Source organism: Engystomops pustulosus, chromosome 10, assembly GCF_040894005.1.
Source record: "Engystomops pustulosus chromosome 10, aEngPut4.maternal, whole genome shotgun sequence".
In the NCBI taxonomy this organism is placed as follows: domain Eukaryota; kingdom Metazoa; phylum Chordata; class Amphibia; order Anura; family Leptodactylidae; genus Engystomops; species Engystomops pustulosus.
The window spans coordinates 36,638,990-36,665,455 of NC_092420.1; the positions used below are offsets into that span (position 1 = coordinate 36,638,990).

The following is a 26,466-nucleotide window of genomic DNA, read 5'->3' on the forward strand; positions in this document are numbered from 1 at the left end:
TGGACGATATCCTGGTGTTCTCTGCAGACCTCGAGTCTCGACAGGCTCTGGTACGACTAGTACTCAGGCACCTAAGGGCCAATCGCCTGTATGCCAAGCTTGAGAAGTGTCTATTCCATCAAAAGTGTCTTCCCTTCCTCGGGTACATCATCTCTGACAAAGGACTACAGATTTATCCTACAAAACTATCTGCGGTTCTGTAGTAGCCTCGCCCAGTAGGACTTCGGTCCATCCAGAGATTCTTGGGCTTCAACTACCAGCAGGTCATACCACATTTCTCCTCCCTTGTATCACCCATTGTGGCACTGACTAAGAAGAACGCTGCTCCTAAGCTGTGGACTCTGATGGCTAAAGAAGCTTTCATTAAGCTGAACTCTACCTTTGCTTCCGTTCTCGCCCAGTCTGATATTGAGAAACCATTCCTGCTAGAGGTTGACGCCTCATCCGTTGGTGCTGGAGCCATTCTCACCCAGAAAGGGTCCAAATGCCGAACTCTCAACTGTGGGTTCTTCTCTACTGCGAAGAGGAATTACTCCATAGATGACCAAGAACTATTGGCCATTAAACTTGGCATGAAAGAGTGGCGCTATCTTCTGGAGCTCGCCATCTGGTTTGCATATTTATAGATCACAAGCACCTTTTATATCTCCAGACTGCTCAGCGCCTCAACCCACAACAAGCTCGCTGGTCACTCTTCTGTTTTCTTGCTCCAATTTCTTGATTCACTTTTGTCCTGCAGAAAAAAATGTGAAGGCTGATACCTTCTCTCCTTGCCTCTGATGTTATTGGGAAAGAACCAGCTCCCTGTCACATCATTCCTCCTGAACGATTGTTTTTTGTCACTCCAGTGGACCTTTGGCAGCTTCCTTCTAGCAAGGCATACGTCCGATCTACCCTTCAGGATATTAACTTGGGGACATTGCTCTCATGTGGCTGGGCATCCTGGGGTCCAACGCTCTGTTGTCCTTAATTCTCATTTCAAAGATGTGGGCTCCTGCACTTCCTGTGCCCAAAACAAGCCATCTCATCTCAAACCTGCTGGTATCGATACCCAGCTGCAATTGGACTTTATCACAGACTTTCCACCTTCCTGTGGTAATACTAGACCGGTTCTCCAAGATGTTGATGCCTTGCCAGACCGTTCTTCCTCCACATCTTCCGGCTTCATGGACTTTCTTAGCACATCGTTTCAGACAGGGGCAATCCCTGTGTGGTGAACTTCAAGTGAAGCTGGATTTCCACAGTCCAATGGACAAGTAGAGAGAGTTAACCAGACTCTGGGCTGTTATCTCCGTCATTTTGTATCTGCCCGTCAGGACGACTAGTGCACTCTGTTGCCATGGGCAGAGTTTTCCTAGAACTCCTTGGACTCTGAATCTCCAGGCTCCACACCCTTCTTTATTGTCTATGGACAGCACCCACACCCTCCTCTTCCTCTTTCTGTGCCTTCGGATGTTCCAGCTGTGGAAGAGTTGGTTCAAGATCTTAAGTCTATCTGGGAGCAGACTCTCCTTGCTACAGGCATCTGCTCGAACCAAGACCCAGGCTGACAAAAAATGCAGGCCTCCTCCCATCTTCTCTTAAAGTGACAAAGTGTAGCTATCCTCCAAGTATGTCTGGCTGAAGATCCCTAGCTACAAACTTGGTACACTGTTACCTGGGTCCTTTTGAGGTGCTGCAGTGCATTAATCCTGTGGCGTATAAGCTCCGCCTTCCTCCCACGTATCTCTCCTGAAGCCAGTCATCCTGAACAGATTCTCCTGGCAAGTATCACTTCTTGCTCCTGTGGCTGACTCCACCAATGTCTTCAAGGTTAAGGAGGTCCTGAACACAAAGACAGAGGGAAGCGATTCTTCCTTGTCAACTGGAAGGGGTTTGGGCCTAAGGAGAAATCATGGGAGCCTGACATCCTGGACCATAACTTCCTACAAAGATTCCTTCAAAAAGAGGGGTAGGCTGTCGAGGGAGGTGCAGTGGGTTGCTTCTGATGTATGATAATGCTAGACCTTATGTAGCTGTGGTGTGTCAGCAGTTTTTGCATGATGGAGGCACTGATGCTTGCCTGCCGTTCCCTAGATCTTAATGCAATAGAGCACATCTAGAACATGATGTCTCGGGCCATCCATGAGACATAGATGCCATATTGAACAACAGACTGTTCAGAAGTTGACTGATGCTTTAATCCCGTTCTGAGAGGAGATTCCTCAATAGGACATCTTCTGCCGCATCAGGAGCATGACCAGGTGTTGTAGGGAGATCATACAGGCACATGGAGGCCACAAACACTGCATTTGTTTGTTTCATTTATTAATTAATTTTATTTGTTTGTTTATATGTTTTATTGTTCTCAACTCATTCCACTATGTAATGATTAAAGAATTGCAGCTGGGATATTTCATTCAGATCTAGGATTTGGTATTTTAATGTACCCTTTATTCTTTTGAGCAATATGTGTATATATAATTATATATATATATATTTAAAAAAAATGTAGCAGCATTCCAAGGATTTGGCTCACAAATACATGAGCCTTTTTCAATGTGAAATGCCAAAAGTTAGAGTATTGCCTCAAACTATTTATTGAAACAAAAGCCAAAAGCTGTGGTGCGTATATTCCACAAAAATTGTTGGTGTCCAAATAACTTGTCACGGGGCAGTGAACCACAGTTACAGCTTAGCAACAACATCTCTTGGTGTTCACAAGTTGACTAATTTTTAGTTGCATCCTACGCTTCTTAAAGGACAGCCCTCAGGTCATTGAGGCTCTGAGATATAGAGTTCCAAGCCGCTACACTGCGATTTAGCTGATCCCACAGGTTTTAATAGGATGCAGGTCTGTAAAAACGACAATTCACTCAATTCGAGGTATCCCAGTTGTGTGACATTCATCATCAGTGTGGGCACTGGTCAAAAGTGTAATATAAGGGTTAAAACGAGACAGCCTCAGGTCTTCGGAAGACGCGAAGCTGTCATGGCGAGGATCGTCACGGGAAGGGGGGGGGGTGTTTTGATTGGGCGACAATCCTCACCAAGAAGCAATGCCCATGCGCCATTTTTTTTAAGCCACTGGCAGCTTAGCAAGCGGCGGTTGGCATGTTTACACCCGGCAAGTCTTTGCTGCAATATGCAGCAAAAACCTACTGGCTATGGAGAGGGCTCAGCATGTGAGCCGTCTCCATGCACTCGCACCCGATGTGTCACGCACTATGTCATGTACTATGTCGGTAAGGGGTATGTCTGGTCAGTGTGCAGGGCCGGTGCCAGAACTGGGCATACCTGGGCAAGTGCCGTGGCCTAGAGCTGCTGAGGGGCCCACAAAAGGAATCCATGGGGAGAAGGGGGCTGTATCTGATTAAACCATGAAGAGGATGTTTGGTATGATAAACTTTATTTAGGGAACAGAATAGTGTTTTTGTTTCTGAATTTTTAGTGCCGCCATGTGAGTACACAGCAAAGGGGCCTACTGAAATCTGGAGCCGACCCTGTCAGTGAGTTCCTAAAAAATGTCTTCTTTATCCTTACTATACAGCAAGGAAAACACAGCTTGTTTTTTTCCTTGCTGTATAGGTTATTTTGTTTAATGCATAGTTTTAGTTATGTAGAAGCACTTTTCTAGGACTTTTAACAGAGACAAAGCTGGTACTTTTAATAAAGGCATCAGTAATAATGTGCTCATTATGAGAAGCCGATTTTTATCACGCCTGCCTCAGTGTTCTGCAGATTTGCCCCTTAAAGTAGCACAATATGACATATGACCAAAAAGGGCTTTGCACCCCTACTTTCTGCTTTGTAAGATGCACTGTCCACAGTAATACTGTCTGAAACGGATTTTACATTAAGAACAGTTTATTATTGATAGCTGTGTGACAGCAACAAAGATTTAGTTGTTTATTTCACAATTCCTACTTACGGTAACTGTATATATTTCTACTAAAAGCAAGAAAACCTGATACCAATCATTAATTATTATGGTATTTCACACAATTACTGTTATATGAACTTCACTTAAGTAAAACATTGCTTATTTTTCTGAGTTCTATGTGCCATGTACATTCATCTTTTGTCAGTGTAGTAATGTATAAATCCTTCTTTTACAGATAAGTGCTGGGCGGACCATGTGTGGCTATTTGTAGGTATTCCAATGTACCACTTCTGTAACTTGCTACACGGGTCAGTGGTCTAATTTCATAGCCCACTTCTTCTCTCTTTTTCAGTGATTCGTTAATCATCTCTGCAAAATCTGATTGGAGACGCTGCTGATTTTCCCTGTTTTAACAACAAAAAAATGTTTGGTTATTCAATGAGGCTTCACAGTTAACAATTTTCACACCTTCTACAATGAAAACTTGCTATGCACATTGCAATATTATGTACATTATAAAGTATAACACACATTTATCTATCGTAACACTGTATGAAAAATGTTACATTAAAAAAAAAAATCAAATTTGAAATTTGCAAGCATGTGATTGTAATTGTTCACTGTATATCAAGAGAAGTAAGTCCCATTAACCTGTGCAGGAAAAAGTTTAGGATGGAGATTCAATGCTAAATAAGCAATAATGGTATATTCCAGTGAAAGGCTATCATGTATTAGATGGAAATGACCCTTTAAATTTCAAACTTAAAGGGATTACAGATTTAACCCATTTAACGACTAGCCCCCTCAGGTAGATACGAAATATCCTTTCTAGCATTTCCTCTTTTACATTAAATCCTTCCCATTTACTTATAAGACATGACCTATAAAGTCACATGAAAAGGTGGAGAGAGGAGTCATCTTTTGCTCAAGATGGTGCTGGGAGCTAAAGAACATAAAATATGGCCAGTTATAGAAAACTGAAGCAATTGGATCTTTATTTGCAGACCATATTTCCAACAATGCCTTTACCTGCCTTGTATCTCTGGTTCTGTAGCTCCCAGAATCCCAAGCCTGATGTAATTTGAAAGGTGAGATTCTTATCATTTTAATTATTAATTTTTTAAATTATTCTTATAAATGAATTATTAGGAATATAAAAACAGTTTACAATTCATACAATTTCCAATTACTATACACACTACTGTATATCGGTTTCCCCTACATAACTTCTTTATTTTTTTACCCCTTTTTCCCTTTCTTCCTCTGCTCATCAAACCCATCACAACACTCCTCAGAACCATCTATAACTCCATTAATATAATACAGAAAAAATAAATTACTTAAAAAAAAATAAAAGTAAAATTGATAAATAAGTTACTATACTCTCCATCCACCACCCTCTTATCTCCTCCACTCCCGGCCAACCACTCCATACTCAATATCCCCACCAGTTCTTCCTACCACTACTCTTACAATCACTATATGCCATTACCAGCATCGATTCCATCTCTTTTTCCCACTCCCTCACTGTAGGTAAGAGATTCTCATCTTTAATATGAAGCTGGATGAAAAGCCTGTTTTATGAGAATACTTACACAGATGGAGGTATGGGAAGGTTGTACTGCTGGTCCTTTTCTCCTGTAAGCCAATATGTAGTTTCTGTGCCTCTTCCCTAAAAGAGAAGAATACAATTTTGCAATGACTAGGCACATTTTTAGCACATAGGTTCAGAACATTAATGACAACCATCACTCCTTTTGAATAGTTGTGCAAACTCTTAATTACTTAGACAATGCAAGGATCTCTACAGCTAAAATGTGAATTATGCCGTAAAATGGAATCTCCCAACGTTGGGAGAGGCAAGGACTTTTGGGCAGAGACCAGTGATGATCAGACACATACTACAAAGTTCGGGTCCATACCAAATTTCATGGGTTTAGCACCCACGGACCCATAGCCTGAAAAACCTGTCATTATCCAAGATCTGTGTCTGTGTTTGGGTAAAAACAAGTGAAGCTGCTTGATTTACTGCTGAAGCAACCAATCACTGTTGTCATTCCAGGCAACGATCACTTCAACATGGGTAAGCTATACTTCATCTACTTTTAATGACTACTGTTTTGGATGTATCTGTAATTGGTTTATGCTTCCCATCAATACCGTACTGATAGATATGGCCATTGGTGCCTTTATCAAATACCCAACTTTTGCACTATGATCTGTTGTCTGGTGTGCAACATTGTCTTGTGTCCCCTCTGGGGCAGGATCATTTTTTAACCAGTGTTTGTTACTTGATCAAAATAAAGTATTTATATTTTTTGACATTACTAGACTCTTTCTGTTTTAAGTTGTGCTACATTGTTGGACTTTTACTTCCAACAATAATAGGTTCCAAGAATAATAGGTTTCATTCATAATTCTCCAACAAGCCATGTGGTATCACATTATGTAGGGACAAGGACAGGTTGCAGCGCATCAATATGGTATAACACATATTTTATTATTTTCTTCTCTATCTTGGTTTGTTCAATTTTGTTAATGCTGAAGCAACCAATCAATTAGCTTCCAGACCCTTAGCAAACACAGACATTTCCTCCTTAGGCATGACTGTGATTGGCTGGACATATGTCTCTGCAGTATAAGAGCAGTGTCACATGTCCAGATACCATTACACACAAGAGATAGCAAGGGAGAGCTTGCTACTCATCATATGGTCATTCAGCTAGGCAGGAACTTGTGAAACAGCAGCAATTGCTCTGGCCAGGGCTCTGGAGTGTATAGAAGTTGATCCTATTATTTGAAACATGTGGAAACTTGTAATAATTGCCCTTATTATAGAGGATAAGACAGAAATAGTTGCAAAGACCAGACCTGATTAGCAGCCTATACTGCATGATCAAGCAAGATCTTGAAGATCATATCTTTGTAATGTATTCAACCACAGAAAAATCATCAATCATATCATGTTTGCAAAGTTGCTCCTATGTTGGTTAAAAATGTAATAATCCAAATACAGAAAAGTATTGTTGTCAGAAAATATTGTGCTTTTATACATAATTTAGAAAAGTCAGTTTGTCAAAGAATATTATGCTTTTATATGTAGTTCTGAAAAGTCTTGTTATCAGAGAACATTGCCTTTTAATACATGGCTCAAAAAAGTCCTGTTGTCAGACAATATTGTGCTCTTATACATAGTTCAGAAGAGTGCTGTTATCAGAGAATATTGCTTTTTAATACAAGGTTCTTAAAAGTAGTGTTGTTAGAGAATATTGTGGTTTAATATGTGGTTCAGAAAAGTCCTGTAGTCAGAGAATATTGTGCTTTTATATGTACCTGTATATACTCGAGTATAAACCGACCCACGTATAAGCCGAGACCCCTAATTTTATCACCAAAAACATGGGAAAACCTATTGACTCGAGTATAAGCCGAGGGTGGGAAATGCATTGGTCACAGCCTCCCCATTATATAGCCTGCCGGACCCTGCCCCATAGTATATAGCCAGCACCTGCCCCCCAGTATATAGCCTGCCAGCCCATATCCACCAGTATATAGCCAGCCCCCTGCCCCAGTATATAGCCAGCTCCCTGACCCAGTATATAGACAGCAGTGGGGGAAGCTGGAAAGGTGAGTTTTTATATATTTTACTCTACTCGAGTATAAACCGAGTTTGGGTTTTCAGCACATTTTTTTGTGCTGAAAAACTAGGCTTATACTCAGGTATATATGGTACTTCAGAAAAAGTCTTGTTTTATAGAATATTGCTCTTAAACATGTGGTTTGGAAAAGTCTTGTCAGAGAATATCATGCTTTAATAGATAGCACAGAAAAATCCTATTGTCAGAAGATACTGCACTTCAAAATGTGGTTAAGAAAAGTATGCTAAGTGAGACTAGAGCACACTAATACATGGTACAGATATATTGCGCTTTTATACGTAGTTTAGAAAAGTCTTGTCAGAAATAATTGCTCTTTAATAGTTGATTTAGAAAAGTCTGGTTTTCAGAGAATATTCTGCTTTTATACATAGCTCAGAAGAGTGCTGGTATCAGAGAATATTGTGCTTTTATTGGTAGTTCAGAAAAGTCTTGTTAGAGAATATTGCACTTTTATAAGTAGTTCAGAAAAGTTATGTTGTACTAAAGAGCAATATTCTCTGACTTGGCTCAGAAAAGTCTTGTTCTCAGATAATATTATGCTTTTTATATATAGTTCAGAGATGTCCTGTTGTCGCCAAATATTGGGCTTTAGATGTGGTTTGGAAAAGTGGGGTTAGTGAGAATAGCACACAATAATACATGGATCAGAAAAAAATTAGTCATTGAGAACAGCACACACTACTATGTGGTTTAGAAAAGTGTGCTCAGTGAGAATAATGCACACAAATGCACACAAAATGTGTGTTACAGAAAAGTGTGGCCATAGAGAATATCACAGTTGCGATTCAGAACATCAGAACACTCCTGTTGTCATAGAGTATTGCATTTTTATATGTAGTTCAGAAAAGTCCTGTTGTCAGAGAATATTACGCTTTTATAAAATCAAAGAATATTGCGCTTTTTATTTGGTTTTGAGAAGTCATTTGTCATTTTATATTGCACTTTTATATGTATTTCATACAACTCCAGAGAATATAGTTTTTTTTAAATGTACCGTATATACTCGAGTATAAGCCGACCCGAGTATAAGCTGAGGCCCCTAATTTTACCACAAAAAAATGGGAAAACCTATTGACTCGAGTATAAGCCGAGGGTGTAGTATACAGCCAGCTAGCCCCCTGTAGTATACAATCAGCCTGCCCCCATGAAGTATACAGCCTGCCCCCATGAAGTATACAGCCTGCCCCCATGAAGTATACAGCCTGCCCCCATGAAGTATACAGCCTGCCCCCATGAAGTATACAGCCTGTCCCCATGAAGTATACAGCCTGCCCCCATGAAGTATACAGCCTGCCCCCATGAAGTATACAGCCTGCCCCCATGAAGTATACAGCCTGCCCCCAAAAAGTATACAGCCTGCCCTCAGTATAATAAAAAAATAAACTTAATACTCACCCTCCGACGATACTCACCTTTGATTTGAAGTGGCGCCTCCCGGTCCTCGGCGGCGGTTCCTGGTCCTGGGCGGCGGCTCCCGGTCCTCGGCGGCAGCTCCCGATCCATTGTGGCGGCTTCTCTCTTCGATCTTCACGTGCCGGCAGTCGCGTCCAGGCGCACAGTGCGATGCGGCGGTGTCGCCGCTGATGACGTCATCAGCGGCGACACCGCTACATCATATTGTGCGCCCGCCGGCAAGTCACATAGACGCGACTGCCGGCACGTGAAGATCGAAGAGAGAAGCCGCCGCAGAGGATCGCGAGCTGCCGCCGAGGACCAGGAGCCGCCGCCGAGGACCGGGAGCCGGAGGGTGAGTATTAATTTTTTTTTTTTATTAACTCGTGTATAAGCCGAGATTAGGTTTTTCAGCACATTTTTTGTGCTGAAAAACTCGGCTTATACACGAGTATATACGGTAATTCAGAATAGTCTTGTTGTCAGATAATATTGTGCTCAAAAGGTCAGTAAGAATAATGAACACTAATGTATGCATCGTGTGGGTGTTAACCATTTAAATGCTGTCAGCAAAGGTTTTCGGGGGCATTTAAATGTCGGAAGCATCTCCATCCTCATTATGATTGTCTTTGAGGAACCTGCCCGTGCATCATCGGTGGAGACGGCTCTGCTGAATCTGACGCAAGGAGATGCATCTGTGCATGACTATGCTGTCCGTTTTTGCACCCTGGCTTTGAAGTTATTCTGAAACTAAGCGGCTTTGTTGGCATCCTTTAAAAAGGAACTTTCTACCCACATTAAGGACCCTTTGTCTGCCCCGGACTTGCAGTTTACTCTGAGTAGTCTTATTTCACTGGCCACTCGGATAGATATCCGTTTTTCAGAGCGTTCCGATGAACTACGCCTGGAACAGGCCCAACCTCGGGTCCAACTCCTATATCGCTTGGCCCCTGTTTTTCAAGGGCCTGCCCAGTTTCCGGTCTTCCCTACTGCTAAGGAACCCATGCAAGTGGATAGATCCCGCCTTTCTCCGCAAGAACGTGACCAGCGACGGCTGGAGAACCTCTGCCTATATTGTGCCTCTTCTGGACATCTAGCTGAGATAGAGGCTTCTCCAAGATTGAACATTCCTGTGCTGCTCGGCTCTGGTTCAGGTGACCCAGTCCAGGTTTCTGCTTTCCTGGACTCAGCCTCTACAGCGAACTGCTGGGCCACTCCTGGTTACTGCATCATGCGCCTGTGCTCGACTGGTCCTCTGGGGAGATTCCTCGTCCGCTACGACAGGACTTCAACCTGGTCTCCCAAGTCTCTAGAGGGGCTTCCCCCTCCATACCTGGACTTCGCAGATGTGTTTTCCAAATAGCAGGCTGAGACTCTTCCTCCACATTGTCCCTACTATTTCCCCATTGACCCGCTTCCCAGTTCCTCTCCTCGTCGGGGTCGGGTGTACCCGCTCTTGGTTCCTGAGACTGCGGCCATTTACATCAAGTACATCAAGGAGAATCTGCAAAGGGGCTTCATATGCAGATCCTCCTCTACAGCTGGTGAAGGTTTCTTTTTTGTCTGCAAGGAGGATGGTTCTCTCTGCCCCTGTATTGACTATCACCGTGTTAACAAGGTCCCCGTTAAGAATCGCTATCCTGATCACACTACACTGATCACAGAGCTGTTTGACCGTCTACGGGGCGCAAGAGTTTTCTCCAAATTGGATCTACGTGGGGCCTAAAACCTCATCCGCATCAGGAAGGAGGGCAAGTTGAAGACCGCCTTTAACACCTGTGATTGTCATTTTGAATATTTAGTTATGCCTTTTGGACTTTGTAATGCACCAGCCGTTTTTCAGGAGTTTGTTAATGACATCTTTAGGGACTTGTTATAAAGTTGTGTTGTGGTATACCTGGATGATATCCTTGTGTATTCTGTGGATCTTGAGTCTCACCAGTCCGATGTATGGCAAGTGATCAGCCGCCTCAGGGTTAACCATCTTTACGCCAAACTGGAGAAGTGCCAGTTTCATCAGAAGAGCCTTCCATTCCTCGGCTTCATAATCTCTGATAAAGGCTTGCTGATGGATCCTGTCAAGTTGTCTGTGGTTCTTCAGTGGCCACGCCCAGTGGAACTACGTGCCATTCAGAGATTTCTGGGCTTTGCGAACTATTATAGACAATTCATCCCATGTTTCTTGTCTCTGGTAGCTCCAATGGTGGCGCTTACGAAGAAAGGTGCCAATTCTCGTGTCTGGTCTCCAGCTGTGGAGAAGGCCTTCATGAAATTAAAGACTGCCTTTTCCTCTGCATCAGTTCTTACCCGACCTGATACTAAAAAGCCTTTCCTTGTGGAAGTTGATGCCTCCTCAGTGAGAGCTGGGGCGGTCCTTACCCAGAAAGGGTCTAAGGGCCGAACACTCACCTGGGGCTTCTTCTCCAAAACGTTCTCCTCCGCCAAGCGAAACTATTCTATTGGAGATCGTGAGCTTCTGGCATTCAAGCTTGCCTTGGAGGAGTGGCGCTATCTTCTGGAGGAAGCACGATTTCCAGTTAGCATTTACACGGACCACAAGAACCTTAAATACCTTCAGACAGCTCATCGACTGAACCCGCGTCAAGTCCGGTGGTCTCTCTTCTTTTCCCGCTTTGACTTTCAGATCCATTTCCGTCCTGCTGAGAAAACCATTAAAGCTGACGCCTTTTCCTGTGCTTCCGATGTTATAGGGGAGGATTCTGCTCCGAGACATAACTTTCCTCCAGAGAGACTTGTGCTGGCAGCGCCAGTGGACCTACGGCAACTACCTCCCGGGAAGGCTTATGTGCGACCTGGTCTTCGAAAGAGGATCCTGACCTGGGGACATTCTTCTTGTGTGGCTGGGCACCCTGGGGTGCAGCGCTCTGTGGCCCTCATTTCCTGATTCTATTGGTGGCCTGACTTGGTATTGGGATTTTGTGGGTTCCTGTGCCTCTTGTGCCCGCAATAAGCCCTCACAACAAAAACCTGCTGGTTTTCTGTTACCGTTACCCTTCCTACTTGTCCATGGTCTCATGCGGAAATGGACTTTATTACGGATCTCCCGCCATCATCTGACAACACAGTCATCTGGGTGGTGACTGACCGCTTTTCCAAAATGTCCCATTTTGTCCCTCTACCACGTTTGCCTTTTGCTCCGCGTCTTGCCAGTCTCTTCTTCCAGCACATCTTCCGGTTTCATGGCCTTCCCCAGAACAGGTGTTCAGTTGGTCTCCAAGTTCTGGAGGTCTCTTTGTAACCAGCTGCAGCTGAAATTGGACTTTTCTTCCGCCCATCACCCTCAGTCTAACGGCCAAGGGGGAAGGGTGAATCAGACGTTGGGTTGCTACCCCGTCACTTTGTGTCCGCCCATCAGGACGACTGGGCTTCTCTTCTTCCATGGGAAGAATTCTACTACAATTCCCTAGACTCCACTTCTGCTGTTTCTGCTCCTTTCTATATTAATTATGGACTGCATCCACAGCCCAATTGGTATAGGACCTAAAAGCTGTTTGGGAACAAGTCCGTACTTCATTGCTCCAAGCTTTTGTTCAGACCAAGTGTTAAGCGGACAAAAGACACAGACCCTCTCCTGTCTTCGCTCCCAGTGACAAGGTCTGGTTGTCCTCCAGAACCGTCCGACTAAAGATCCCTGGCTACAAATTGGGACCCCAGTTGTTGGGTCCATTTGAGGTCCTCAGTCACATCAACCCAATAGCCTACAAATTGTGACTGCCTCCTAGCATGCACATACCCATCTCCTTCCACGTTTCTCTTCTCAAGCCAGTCATTTTGAACCCCTTTGCCTGGCAAGTACCTCCTCCTATGGCGCCTCAGGCTGATTCCACCGATGTCTTCGAGGTGAAGAAGGTCCTCGACATGAAGTCGGTGAGAGGTAGGCGATTCATTCTTGGAAGGGGTTTGGTCCTGAGGAGAGATTGTGGGAGTCAGAGGATAACGTCCTGGACAAGAGCCTGATTCAGTGATTTCAGGCCTAAGAAGAGAGGGAGGCATTCCTGTGCGTTCCTGTGTGTTCCCGTGTACCCTGCGTTCTTGGTCCCGTGTGTTCCTGCTCCTGAGTTCCGTGTCCTGCGTTCCTGTGTGCCTGTGTTCCCGTTCCCATCTGCCTGCCTGGACTTGACCTTGCATCTCTGTGTACTACAATGGGAGCAGGCACTTGAGTGTTGTCAGACCTTGCATCTCTGCCGCCTGCCCTGACCCTGTACCTGACTACGAGACCATCTCCTGCTAAGGTACCTCGACCTCGGCTGCCACTACGGGCTGGTCGCACCTGTGGAACGACTTGGTGGTACCCTGCCGCAGCAAGACCATCCCGCTTTGAGGCGGGCTGTGGTGAAGACCAGGTGCCACTTAGACTCCGGGTCCCAGGTGTCGGCTAGTACCATCTCCCACAGTGGTCAAGAGGATCCACTGTCCCCGAATCCTGACATATTCAATTTCACATAATGCAACTCGTGGACCTACATCCACCATTTTTATACACTTTTATTATTCCCATTAGATTCTTACTGGACATAAAGGTTATTATTACCTTATTACCAGATTATTATTCTTTACTCCTTACCTTTCTACTTCTCTTGATTATGTTATTTACACCAACAAATCAGACTGTCCCATTTCCCCCTTACATCAGAATTTAGAAGGTTGTTATCTCCTAGGGATGATTCGTACAGATGATACTAAGCGGTGTCAGAACTGCTTCTTTTTGTGGTGGGTGGGTGCTTTTCTATTTGCTTACAATCTCAGTTCTGGTAGCAGCCAGTATTTTGTGTGTTGTTCACCTCAATTTTGGCGGTATATTCTCCATACCTATGTTTACCATCTTAATTCCGGGTTTGGGGTTATATTATTATTAATAGTTTTAAATATCAAAACAAATGCATAATCCCAAAATTCCTTGACTGATGGACACTCCCACCATTTGCCTCCAACAAAAATTATCATATGTATCCCTAATTTACATGTATTTTTCATAGCTTTCAGCCAGGTTCCTAGATCAAAATTATTTGTTCAGATGGGCTTCCCATTTCAACATAAAGTCCAATTTCTTGTTAACCTTTTTACGCATTATGTTATGATAAATCATCGAGATCCCCCTTTTTATCTCCTTATCCGTATGTAAGAATTTGATATCTGATATCTCATTTTGGTTTTTTTAATCTTATTTAGAACATCACCAGAAAACAAATACTGATACCAAAACATTTGTGGGATGTTATTGGTGATTATTAAGGTTTGAAAATTTTGAAGTTTACAACTTTTGACAATATCATCCAGTGAAATGATACCAAAGTGTGCCAAGTCATGGAAAACAAGCTCTTATATAGATCTATACACTAAAAAATAAAACAGTTATGGATTTTTTGGAGGAGAAAAATATGGGAACTGAATAACTAAAAAGGCCAGTAGTGTTAAGTGGTCAATACATGTTTCAGAAAAGTCCTGTTTTGAGAGAATATTGGGCTAATACATGGTTAAGAAAAGGTCTGTTGTCAGAGAATATTGCACTTTTATATGTAGTTCAGAAAACTTTTTTTAATCAAATAATACTGCACTTTAATATACGGTTCATAAAAGTGTGGTAAGTGAGAATAGCGCACACCAATATGTGGATCAAAAAAGTGTGGTCAGTGAGAATAGCACACTAATGCATGTATCAAAAAAAAAACCCTGTTGTTAGAGAATATTGGGGCAGATTTATCAAGATTTATCTGAATATTTCTAGTTGCCCATGGCAACCAATCACAGCTCCCCTTTAAAATATTCATGAGCACTGGTAAAATGAAAGCTGAGCTGTGATTGGTTGCCATGGGCAACTGGAAATATTCTGACTTTCAGACCGCTTGATAAATCTGCCCCATTGTCTTTTATACGTATTTCAGAAAAGTCCTGTTTGTCAGAGAATATTGTTCTTTAATACGTGGTTCAGAAATGATCTGTTGTCAGAGAATATTGCTGTTTAATACATTGTTCAGAAACTAGTCAGTGAGAACAGCGCATACTAATACGTTGTTCAGGAAAGTCCTGTTGACAGAGATTATTGCACTTTAATTTGTGGTTCAGAAAAATCCTGTTGTCAGAGAGCATTGCACTTTTATATGTAGTTTAGAAAAGTTTTTTTTTATCAGAGAATAATGCTATTTGATTCGTGGATCATAAAAGTGTGGTCAGTGAGAATAGCACATTTATACATGGATCAGAAAAGTGTGGTCAGTGAGAATAGCGCACACTTATACCTGGTGCAGAGAAGTCAGTGAGAATAGCTCAGACTTAAACATGGTACAGAAAATTGTGGTCAGTAAAAATTGTGGTTGGTGAGAATAGTGCACACTTCATACAATGAATAGCATGCAGTAATACCTACATCAAATAAGTAAAAACAAAACAAGAGCAAAACAAACACGGAGGAGTTATAAAATGAATAAAAAGTGAGCACTGATACTGACTTTTTTTTAAAGTTTTGCAGCAAGTTTGTCATATGGATAAAAGTTAGAGTTTTATATTGATTCCACTCTGCTGTGGAGAGTACTTCATTATGAAGGTCCCACAAAGGGTTAATAAGATGTCATTGAGCACAAGCATAAATGTCTTTGTTGCAGTTTACAGAGGTTTTAAAATACTGCCAAAGCTCCTCATTCTGGTTTTCCCCAGGCTGCAACAAACCCTGAGCTTGTCTGGAAATCAGTGAAATTTGTCCTTGAATAGTGCTCATCCTCCATTGAGATCTCATCAAATCTACACTGAATATCAGGGCCCACACCTGCACTGAGCATACCTAGGCAAGTGCAAGGGCCCAGAGCTGCTGGAAGGCCCACAAAAGGCTGTACAAAAGGAATCCGTGGGGGGAGGGAGGTTGTGTCTAATGAATCCTTAGGAGATAGGGGGCTTTACATAAAATAACCATGAGGGTTTTGGAATTTCTAATGCTGCCACTTGAGTTCACTGCAAAGGGGCCTACTGAAACCTGGAGCCAACCCTGCTGAATATAATCCATAAAAGGAAACAAGACTTAACACACCAACATTTTCAGGGAAACTTTAATGAATGGTAAATGTGGCATCTAATCTCCAGGAAGGGAGCATAGTCAACTGCCACTGAGCCATGTCAGGATTTGGTATGAGTGGATCCTCTGGATCACCACGGGAGGTGGTACTAGCCGACACCCGGGACCGGAAACTAAGTGACACCTAGTCCTCACCAGAGCCCGCTGCAAAGCAGGATGGTCTTGCTGCAGCGGGGTACCACCAGGTTGTTTCACAGGTGCGACTAGCCCACGGTGGCAGCCGAGTTCGAGGTACCGTATATACTCGTGTATAAGCCGAGTTTTTCAGCACAAAAAATGTGCTGAAATACGTCCCCTCGGCTTATACACGAGTCAATATACATATACTGAAACGTAAAAAATAAAAAAAAAAACAAAAAAAACTTATATACTCACCCCCCCGGTGGCCCCGATGTGCAGCGCTGCTCCCCCGATGTCCGCGCGGGTCCTCTTCTGGCTTCTGCGCCGTCTTCTGTCTTCTATAACTTCGTGCTGGGCGCCGCCATGTTTTCTCCCAGGTGGCGCCTAGTATGACGTCAGCAGCGGCGCATCATACTAGGCGCCGTCCGGGGGAGAACAATGGCGGCGCCCAGCACGAAGTTAGAGAAGACAGAAGACGGGCACGAAAGCCAGAAGAGGAGCCACGCGGACATCGGGGGAGCAGCGCTGCATGTCGGGACCACCAGAGGGTGAGTATATAAGTTTATTATTTTCTTTTAATGCTGGGCTGGCTGTATATTACTGTAGGCAAGCTGTACTGGGGGCAGTGCTGTATACTACTGGGAGCAGTGCTGTATACTACTGGGGGCAGTGCTGTATACTACTGGGGACTGGCTGTATACTACTGGGGGCAGGCTGTATGCTACTGGGGCAAGCTGTATACTACTGGGGGCAAGCTGTATACTACTGGGGGCAGGCTGTATACTACTGGGGGCAGGCTGTATACTACTGGGGGCTGGCTGTATACTACTGGGGGCTGGCTACATACTGGGGGGGTCAATAGGTTTTCCCAGTTTTTGATGGTAAAATTAGGGGTCTCGGCTTATACTCGGGTTGGCTTATACTCGAGTATATACGGTATCTTAGCAGGAGGCAGTCGTGTGGTCAGGCTCAGGCACAGGGTCAGGGATGCAAGGTCAAGTCCACTCCGGGGGTAGCAACGGGAGGTCCAGGCAGATGGGAACGAGAACAAGGGAACACACAGAAACACGGGAACACACAGAAACGCGGGAACACACAGGAACGCGGGAACACACATGAATGCGGGAACACACAGGAACCCGGGAACACACAGGAACGCGGGAACATCTCTGGGAGCTTTCTCTAAGGCGTAGGCACAAAGATCCGGCAGGGTTTGCAGAAAGAGGCAGGCTTATATGGAATTAGTGAAAATGACCGGCACCAATTAATAGAGCGCTGGCTCTATAAATCTAGAGAAGCCAGAGTGCGGGCGCCCTAGGAGTCAGGGACGTGCATGCACATCGGATAGGACCGAGACAGGAATCGGGACGGGTAAGATGTGCAGGCGATGCTATATGGGTCGCGGGACCACCAGTGACAAGCCATCAATGTCACATGGGAACTCCACCACTAGTGTATTCTTTTTTTTAGAGAATACAGCAGGGTGGCCACTGGTGGCTATTGGAAAAACCTAGTCTTTTCTCTTACTACCATAAAAGATGCAACTGGAAACACAGGGTCCTTCTTACGGCAACAAAAGGCTCATTACTAAACATGGCAATTTTGTAGTTTTTGTAGTTTTATGTAGTTTTAAGTATTTCTCCCTACTTTGTGTGGTGTGGTCTTTTGCCCTAACAGATGAGTTTCAGCATGACCTGCTGCGTTTCCCCATGGCTATTTTGATACTGGTGGTTCAATGAGTGATGAGGCAATGAGTGATGTCCGGTTATCGTTCGTAGTGGAAGTATATAGGCCACTGCCTCCACTACATTAATTCAGTGGGCAGTTAAAGAGGTGTAATGTCCCCGTCCATGCTTACTTGACCACATATAAGTTGTGATGTGCACCTCGTGACTAATGGAATTGTACAGTGCACATCTTCTTTTCTTCATAACCTGTCGGTGCAGGTCAGGGAAGGCCTTCCCAGAAAAGTAGTGGCTGCTAGGAACGATGTATTGTGGGGCAGCCACCATGATAACATTTTTTGATTTTGGAAGGCAGGAGGCCATGGATAACAAATATAAGAAAAATACAAATCATGGTGCCTGGATCTATGAGTAAGTGTCCCTGGTTTATCAAGCTTGATTTTGATAGTAGAAACCAATACTGTGATGGCATGGGTTTTTCCACAAACATTATCCTCTAGATTTGTCATAAATACTTGATAGGATTTGTGCATCATTGAACCTGCAACAATCACAACAATGAGCTTGAATGGAAAATGTTCACAGAGACGTCTTACTATTCAGCCTGGTGTTGGTGACATATCAATACCACGCTGAAGATTTTTAACCCTGCACTTGACCCAACATTTGTGCACAGTTTGGTGGTAATCTTTATAGTATTTCAGAATGTGAAAGCATTAGTTTGTGATTACTTTTTAATATTTAGAAAAATGGATTCAAAATAATTTATCATCATAAAAAATGTTTTATATAATAAGATAATAGAATAAGATAATGTAATATAATATAATGAGTGCTTCTATACTAATGTATCTAAGCCTTTCATGATGTTAAACAGTTGCTGACGTTTTATTTGGAAGTAGGGAAAACATAAGAAATGTATATCCTCTCTCTTTTTAGACCTTATCAGTGCCCATGGATAAGTCACCCAGGGGATGTGGAATCAGTGTTTAATTCACCTCCTTATACTTTAAAGCAGATATGAAGGATTACATGGATTTAATATGTGACTAGAGCAACTTAATAAATCTGGCATGATGTGCAACGGTGGGGGGCATATTAAGACAATATTACCGTATATTCCGGCGTATAAGACGACCTGGTGTATAAGACGACCCCCCTACTTTCCTGTTTAAAATATAGAGTTTAAGATATATTTGCCGTATAAGACTACCCCTTTTCCAACGCATACAAAACACCGGTAAAAATTAAAAAAAAAAACAGATTTGAAGTTAACATGGTCCTTTTTTTAATTTAAATTCTTATGACATGCAGGTATATAGCAGGAAAACTGTCGCTCATACATAAGGCATACAACAACAACATTACCATCGTTCATTTTACTGTAAATGTTACCATACTGTACCTTAAATTTTTATTTTATTAAATATTCTATGTCATGTACTTAGAAGCAGGAAAAAAAATCCAAATGCAATGAAAATGGTGAAAAAACGCATTTGCGCCATTTTCTTGTGGGCTTGGATATTACGTCTTTCACTGAGCGCTCCAAATGACATGTCTACTTTATTCTTTGGGTCAGTACGATAAAGGGGATACCAAATTTGTATAGGTTTTATAATGTTTTCATACATTTACAAAAATGAAAACCTCCTGTACAAAATTTTTTTTTTTGATTTTGCCAACTTCTGGCGCTAATAACTTTTTTATACTTTGGTGTACGGAGCTGTGGGTAGTGTCAATTTTTGCGAAATTTGATAATATTTTCAATTATATCATTTTTAGGACTGTACGACCTTTTGATCACTTTTTATAGATTTTTTTATATTTTTCAAAATGGCAAAAAAGTGCCATTTTCGACTTTGGGCGCTATTTTCCGTTACGCGGTTAAACGCATTGAAAAATCGTTTTCATATTTTGATAGATCGGGCATTTTCGGACGTGTCGATACCTGATGTGTTTATGATTTTTACTGTTTATTTATATTTATGTCAGTTCTAGGGAAGACCCGAGGCTACCATGGAGACGGATCGCCGCCCCCCCCGATGACGTCACGGGGAGCGGCGATCTCAGGTAAGATGGCGGCGCCCATGTGCCGCAGTCTTTGTGAGGCTGCCGGCAGCTTTGCCGGCAGCCCACGCTGTGTTACCGGTAAGCCTTTGCTGCAATATGAAGCACAGACTTACCGGCTATGGAGAGGGCTCAGCCCGTGAGCCCTCTCCATGCAGCGCAACCCGACCGCCGCCGTGAATACACGGCGGGCGGTCGGGATTACTGGCGTATAAGACGACCCCAGAGAAGACAGAAGATTTTTCTGTCTTCAAAAGTCGTCTTATACGCCGGAATATACGGTATGTATAGTATTCTTATATACATTATCATTTAGTTATAAACATCCTACTTGTTCCTACCTTGAGATAGGTTTCCCCTCTTACTTCATACTGAAATTTGCAGTCAGTCCTCTTCAGTATAGATATGGTTGATTGACTTACATGTATTCGTAAAGCTGTAAAGAAGAATGCATGTGTTTATAATATGTGATATGCGATTATAACAAATTGCAAGTACATTCATGAAAAAAGAAAGTACATCCGATTTTTATTTTATGGTAAAAATAAATAAAAACAGTCTGACCGGAGCTCCTTTTATGTCTTCTTGTATATTCTTTAGCGAATCCACAATTTCATTCCACTTTCCCTCTTGGAAATTTTTCTAGTGCAGTTCCAAACAAGCGATATTTGGATGAGGATAGACCACTGTTCAGACAGTCCAGCTGCGTTTTCTTATATCTTGTAACCACTCAATAAATGTAGGGCTACTACAGAAAAGATTTAAGCAGCAATAGTGCAGTATGTTCAAACAGATTAAAATTTATTCAGATAAAACATACTCCTGCGCCTCGGAAGAAGCCGTGGTAGCGAAACCCTGGGTCGGGCGAACTAGCGAGACTGGCGTCCGCATGGTGGATTTTATATGCACAATTTTTACTTTTCCTTTGTGAGTATGTTTTATCTGAATAAATTTTAATCTGTTTGAACATACTGCACTATTGCTGCTTAAATCATTTCTGTAGTAGCCCTACATTTATGAAGTGGTTACAAGATATAAGAAAACTCAGCTGGACTGTCTGAACAGTGGTCTATCCTCATCCAAATATCGCTTGTGTGGAACTGCACTAGAAAAGTTTCCAAGAGGGAAAGTGGAACAAAATTGTGGATTTGCTAAAGGATATACAAGAAGACATAAAAGGAGCTCCGGTCAGACTGTTTTTATTTATTTTTACTATTTGTTGGACGTGGGATCGATCCGTGACTGTGAGGTAGCTCCCAAAAGGGTTAAGTGTGCAACTCAGAATACTTTGATTTTTATTTTATGGTGTTGCATATCGGGGCACAATAAAAAATAAATGTTCCTTAAAAGGACATACAATTAGATCTCAGACTCAATTATAGCTCAGATAAACAACTGGTGACAAATTACACTCTGTACTGTATTTATCGATGAAAGGCTAACCCTTATTTTACCCATATTGCCAGGGTTGCCGGGGTTACCCCCATCTATCATAGGGGTCTCTTCAAATGTGTTGTGTACCCTATTGTGGGTCATTCTGCTATTGCTTATGTAGGCTTGTGTGGAATCATTACAGTCCACACTTATATGTAGTGTCCCTCTTGTGCCAGGGATAGTCTTATTTGTATAATTGTTTACACCTGATCTATGTACATTGTTTTTTAGTCTGTCTGTTTGTCCTTTTATGTCTGCCTTTCTTTTATGTCACTCTTGGGAGAAATAATATTTTGAGTGTATATTACCGTATATACTCGAGTATAAGCCGACCCGAGTATAAGCCAAGACCCCTAATTTTACCACAAAAACCTGGTAAAACCTATTGACACGAGTATAAGCCGAGGGCGGGAAATGCATTGGTCACAGCCCCCCCCAAGTATATAGCCAGCAAGCCCCCAGTAGTATATAGCCCCTGGAGCCCCCCAGTATATAGCCAGCCCCCAGTAGTATATAGCCAGTCAGCCCCCAGTAGTATATAGCCAGCGGCCCCCCAGTATATAACCAGTGAGCCAGCCCCTGCCCCCCAGTATATACCCTACCAGCCCCTGCGCCAGTAAATAGCCTGCCAGCCCCTGTGCCCCAGTATATAGCCTGCCAGCCCCTGTGCCCAGTATATAGCCTGCCACCCCCTGTGCCCCAGTATTTAGCCTGCCAGCCCCTGTGCCCCAGTATACAGCCTGCCAGCCCCTGTGCCCTGATATATAGCCTGCCAGCCCCTGTCCCCCTGTATATAGCCTCCAGCCCCTGTGCCCTGGTATATAGTCTGCCAGCCCCTGTGCCCTGGTATATAGTCTGCCAGCCCCTGTGCCCTGGTATATAGCCTTCCAGTCCCTGTGCCCTGGTATATAGCCTTCCAGCCTGTGCCCCAGTCAATAGCCTACCAGCCCCTGTGCCCCGGACCCCCGCCCCGTTGATTTAAAAAAAAAAAATCAAAACTCACCTTTCCGGCGACCCCCTCGGATCTTCTGTGCGATTCTTCGGTCAGCGGCAGGTCCCTGCCGCGCACAGACAATACTATTGTAGCGGCGGCGGCTGATGTCAGTGCCTGTGACATCGCACGGACATGCCGTGACCAAAGAATCGCAAAGAAGACCCAAGGGGGCTGACGTCAGTGAGTTTTGATTTTTTTTTCTTTTTTTTTTTGTGTCGATTTTTGTTTGACTCGAGTATATACTCGGCTTATACTCTAGAATATATACGGTAATTAATAAAATATTTTCTCACATTTATGTACATGTGTCCTTCATAGTGTATTTTATACACAGAGTTGGTGATTTTGTAAGTTGGTGGTGACTGGCAGTGGCCCATTACCCAGTTTCACCTCAAAAGCTTTTTGTTGGTGGTATATTTCATCGTGTAGTCCAAATGACACATCCACTTTACCCGTTTGATGAACACCATTACATAGAAACCAATATAGTTTTTGTCATGCTCGAGGTGTCCGCTTTGATAACTTTAATAGTGAATATCTTTAATAGTGAAAAAATTTAGTCTCTGCATAGCTAAATTCTGACCCCTGTAATTTCTTTATACATTGGTGGACAGAGTCCACCAGTAAGGTGTCATGTTTTGCAGGATGAGCTGATGTTGGCATTGATTCATTAATTCATCTATTTTAGCACCTGTAGGACATTTTGATCATTTTTCAATTTGGTTACTTATTTATGTAGCTTTTAAGAAAAGGGAGGTGATTTTTTTTTACTTTAGGGGGTTAATTTGCCTGACAGGTTCTCTTTAAACTAAATATGTTTTCATAAACTGCCATTAGAGAGCATTGCCTCTATCCCTTCATTGTTCCTCTACATGCCTTTAAACTTAAGCAATGAGGTCCTAAAGCTGTATGCAAATGACCTGTGAGATGTCCAATGAGTCATTATCATATTCAAGCTGTCCAGCTTATTCATGAGTGGGAGGCACAGCCACACCCCCAGTGCTTGACTGACAGCCTGTATAATGATGTGATGTATAATGGTGTAATGGCTCCTCCATGTGCTTCCTTGTGCTGGTGGCCATGCCCCCTGCAGCTTGTGTGTGTATAGGAGAGATACAACAGCTCCAGGCAGCCATGTTATAGCAGAACATGTCAGATTCATGTGTAGCGGATGTCTGTGTCTCACACATGTGTATGGGAGGACAGCATGTAGGCAGATAAAGCACAGACGCTAGCAATGCTTTACTATACATTACACACAGACATGAGCAGGGGGAGGAGAGGGGAGGGGTAACAGGGGTGACATCACTGCCTCTGACCACGTGACCATCCTCAAATAATAAAGAAAAGATGATTTTAGAATGATTAATGTATGAATTGACTAGATAAAGGCTGGAATGGAATCCTTGTGAGCTGTTCAAACAGGTGGAGGTGACAGAAATAGTGATGACAGGTGTCCTTTGAGACCTCACTGTATTTGATATGATTAATTTGTGGGGTTAATATAGTGATGTTTCTCATCTAATATATTTGGGAGGAGCTTTACATGTCACAGTATAAACTTTAATTCATGGGGCACTGTAGATCTTCTAATTTATTTAGATGGGCATTATTTGACTCCAAATGAATAAATTGGAATATATATTTTAATTTGAGGAAACCATATAAATATTTCTACATGATCATTTCCATGGGGGGCATATTATATATTACAATATTATAATTCCGTGTGCATCACATTCAGTGTGTATTTTTTATATAAGAGAGAATTTGTATATTCTTACACAGGCATACATGGGTATAGTGTGGTCAGTTGTAGTGTGAGGGTATATTTAGCACATTGTAGAATGTGGCTGTTATCCAGGGGACCCTTTATTGTAAGTGACCAAAGTATTGTCAGGGCATATTTGGGATCATGTGCTTCAAAAGCAAGGAGCTCAGCAGTAATAAGTGATGGCCAGGAAAATTAGCCATTCAGTTCCGTACCTGTTGGGGGAAAATGGTTTGCTCTCAGAAATAATTATTCCACTGGTTAGTTTATACTTAACATACATTAACTAACATAGTGTTTGGCATCATGAACATGGTCATGTGCAGTTTGCATGCAGCAAACAATGGCCAACATTTCATTGTTTGTAGCCTGTAGTGCCTCTCACCAATGCCCTTTGAAAATGACTGCCTGCACCACAATACAGGCAGGAATGGAACAGTGACATCTTAACATCTTATAGTTTCAATCCTTGCTGACCCAAACAAATAGCATAAAAAGTATAGATTGTGCAATCCACCCTTGTGTTCACTCACTCAGTCCCAAAACCCATAATTATTGGTAATAGCGTTAGTGCTACCTTAACATTCTGCAATATAAGCAGTCAATCCTATTTGGTCTTTTTTTTTACAGAAACATAAGGGACAGTTTTGCTATTTTGAGAAGCCCATTTTAGGAGTAGTACCACAGTCATGTATAATATTCCCTTTGAATGAAATGTTTTTTTCCCCTTATATTGAATGATTCTTACGTAATCCTGTAGACTCCATCCTTGAAGCTGTATTTACAGTGTCACCAAAAAGGCAGTATCTTGGCATTTTAATTCCAACAACACCAGCTGCACATGGTCCTGGTCAGAACAAACATGATAAACAAGTTAACAGTGAGAAATGAGTTATGGTGAGGGAAGATAAAATCTAAACAAACAATCTTTAAAGAGGGAAAAAAAGAAATATTATCTTTCTACTAATTCAAAACATGCAGGAACCGCTCAATAAATCTTTCTCATCTCATGCTAGTAGATCATAGGATCAGATGATTAAGACCAGTGCACAAACTTCTGATTTATGAATTTGTCTCAAGTCAAAATAGTAAAAAAGCTTCACTAACATATTTAAAATGGCTCAAAAATGTGAATACCTGAATGAATTCCAATCCGGATCCATACAGGTAAGCCAGGCAAATGATTTAGTTCAAAAGATCCCATAAAACTTAGAAGATCCAAAGCCATTCTACATATATCCACTGCATGTCGATTTCCATTACGATTAGGAAGACCACTGACCACCATATAAGCATCTCCAATTGTTTCAACCTGAGAAGAATATAAACATTTAGGATTTATCATAAACCTAAAACACTAAAGGAGATATTTATTGGACTTTTTAAAGTCTGTTTTTCTGAAGAAATGTTGATTTCCTTCAAGTCAACATGGTCTTCAGATTTATTTTTAAAACCAAACATACTTTTAGATTGCAGTAGCTATCAGGATGCAGGATAGGATCTTGTTTATTCAGGTAACATAGGTTTTTTGACAAACTAAGACTTATAAAATCATATGAATCCCATCCCCAGTACAGTTCTTGGTCTGGGAAACATGACTGAGCAGTCCATGATTCCTACACCGTCAATGGCAACTCAATGTTGCTGTTATTGTTTACAGAATCATACAATTAGTGGGTTTGCATTGGTGGTATATGAAAATAAAATAGCAAAAGGAAAACTAAAATCTATAAGAAATTTGAACAATCCCTTTCACAATTCCATAGTTTTCTGGCTGATTTTGTTTATATTTGTTGCTACCAGATGTCCCACTAATTTTTTTTTTGGCAGGAAGAATACTCATCTTAGCATTTCTGGGGAATATTTTTAGTTGAGGAAGAGCACAAAATTTGTAGTAATTTTGCATAAATTTTGTATAAATCTTTTCCTGCATAGAAATTCTTTTACATAGAAAATTAATTTTTTTATACATTTATTTTGCGACTCCTCCCTGTTGTGACTCGTCCCTCTAGCTGTGGTGCCTGTGCAGTCCAAAGGCATTGACATTCAAAGGGGCTTATGATAGCTATGCCCACCATGACCACACAGCTCCTACGTGACCTCTCCCAGGCATCATGCTGTGTTCATGCACTGCCTAAAACATTCAAGGAACCTACAACACGGTTCAACAAAAGACTCCACACTGCAGCTCCTCAGTTTTCTCTTCAGTGCCTGTGTGTAGGTAGATGTCAGGAGATGCAGAAGCTATAATGCAGAGAATGCCGCCTTCCTATTTGTCTGGCAAATGCATAAAAAGTCTGTGGTTATTTTCGACACCTTCACCTTTTTTGGAGGAATAAAACAGCTTATGCAAGCATCATAAATGCATGCTTGCTATACTAGTAATTTCATTGGAGTT

At 42.3% G+C, this 26,466-nt stretch overlaps 1 protein-coding gene across 2 annotated transcripts in view; it reads right to left on the reverse strand.

Moving 5' to 3' along the window:
• Nucleotides 1-3,864: 3,864 nt before the first annotated feature.
• GUCY2C (guanylate cyclase 2C) overlaps nt 3,865-26,466 on the reverse strand; it is a 133,855-nt gene continuing 111,253 nt past the window's right edge. For both annotated transcript variants that reach the window (XM_072127960.1, XM_072127959.1), the window contains 5 exons: nt 25,206-25,380; nt 24,817-24,915; nt 20,211-20,305; nt 5,458-5,534; nt 3,865-4,266 (listed from right to left, as the gene is read on the reverse strand). In XM_072127960.1, coding sequence (XP_071984061.1) covers nt 4,092-4,266; nt 5,458-5,534; nt 20,211-20,305; nt 24,817-24,915; nt 25,206-25,380 — 621 coding nt within the window. In that variant the 3' untranslated portion in view covers nt 3,865-4,091. The remainder of the gene's footprint in view (nt 4,267-5,457; nt 5,535-20,210; nt 20,306-24,816; nt 24,916-25,205; nt 25,381-26,466) is intronic.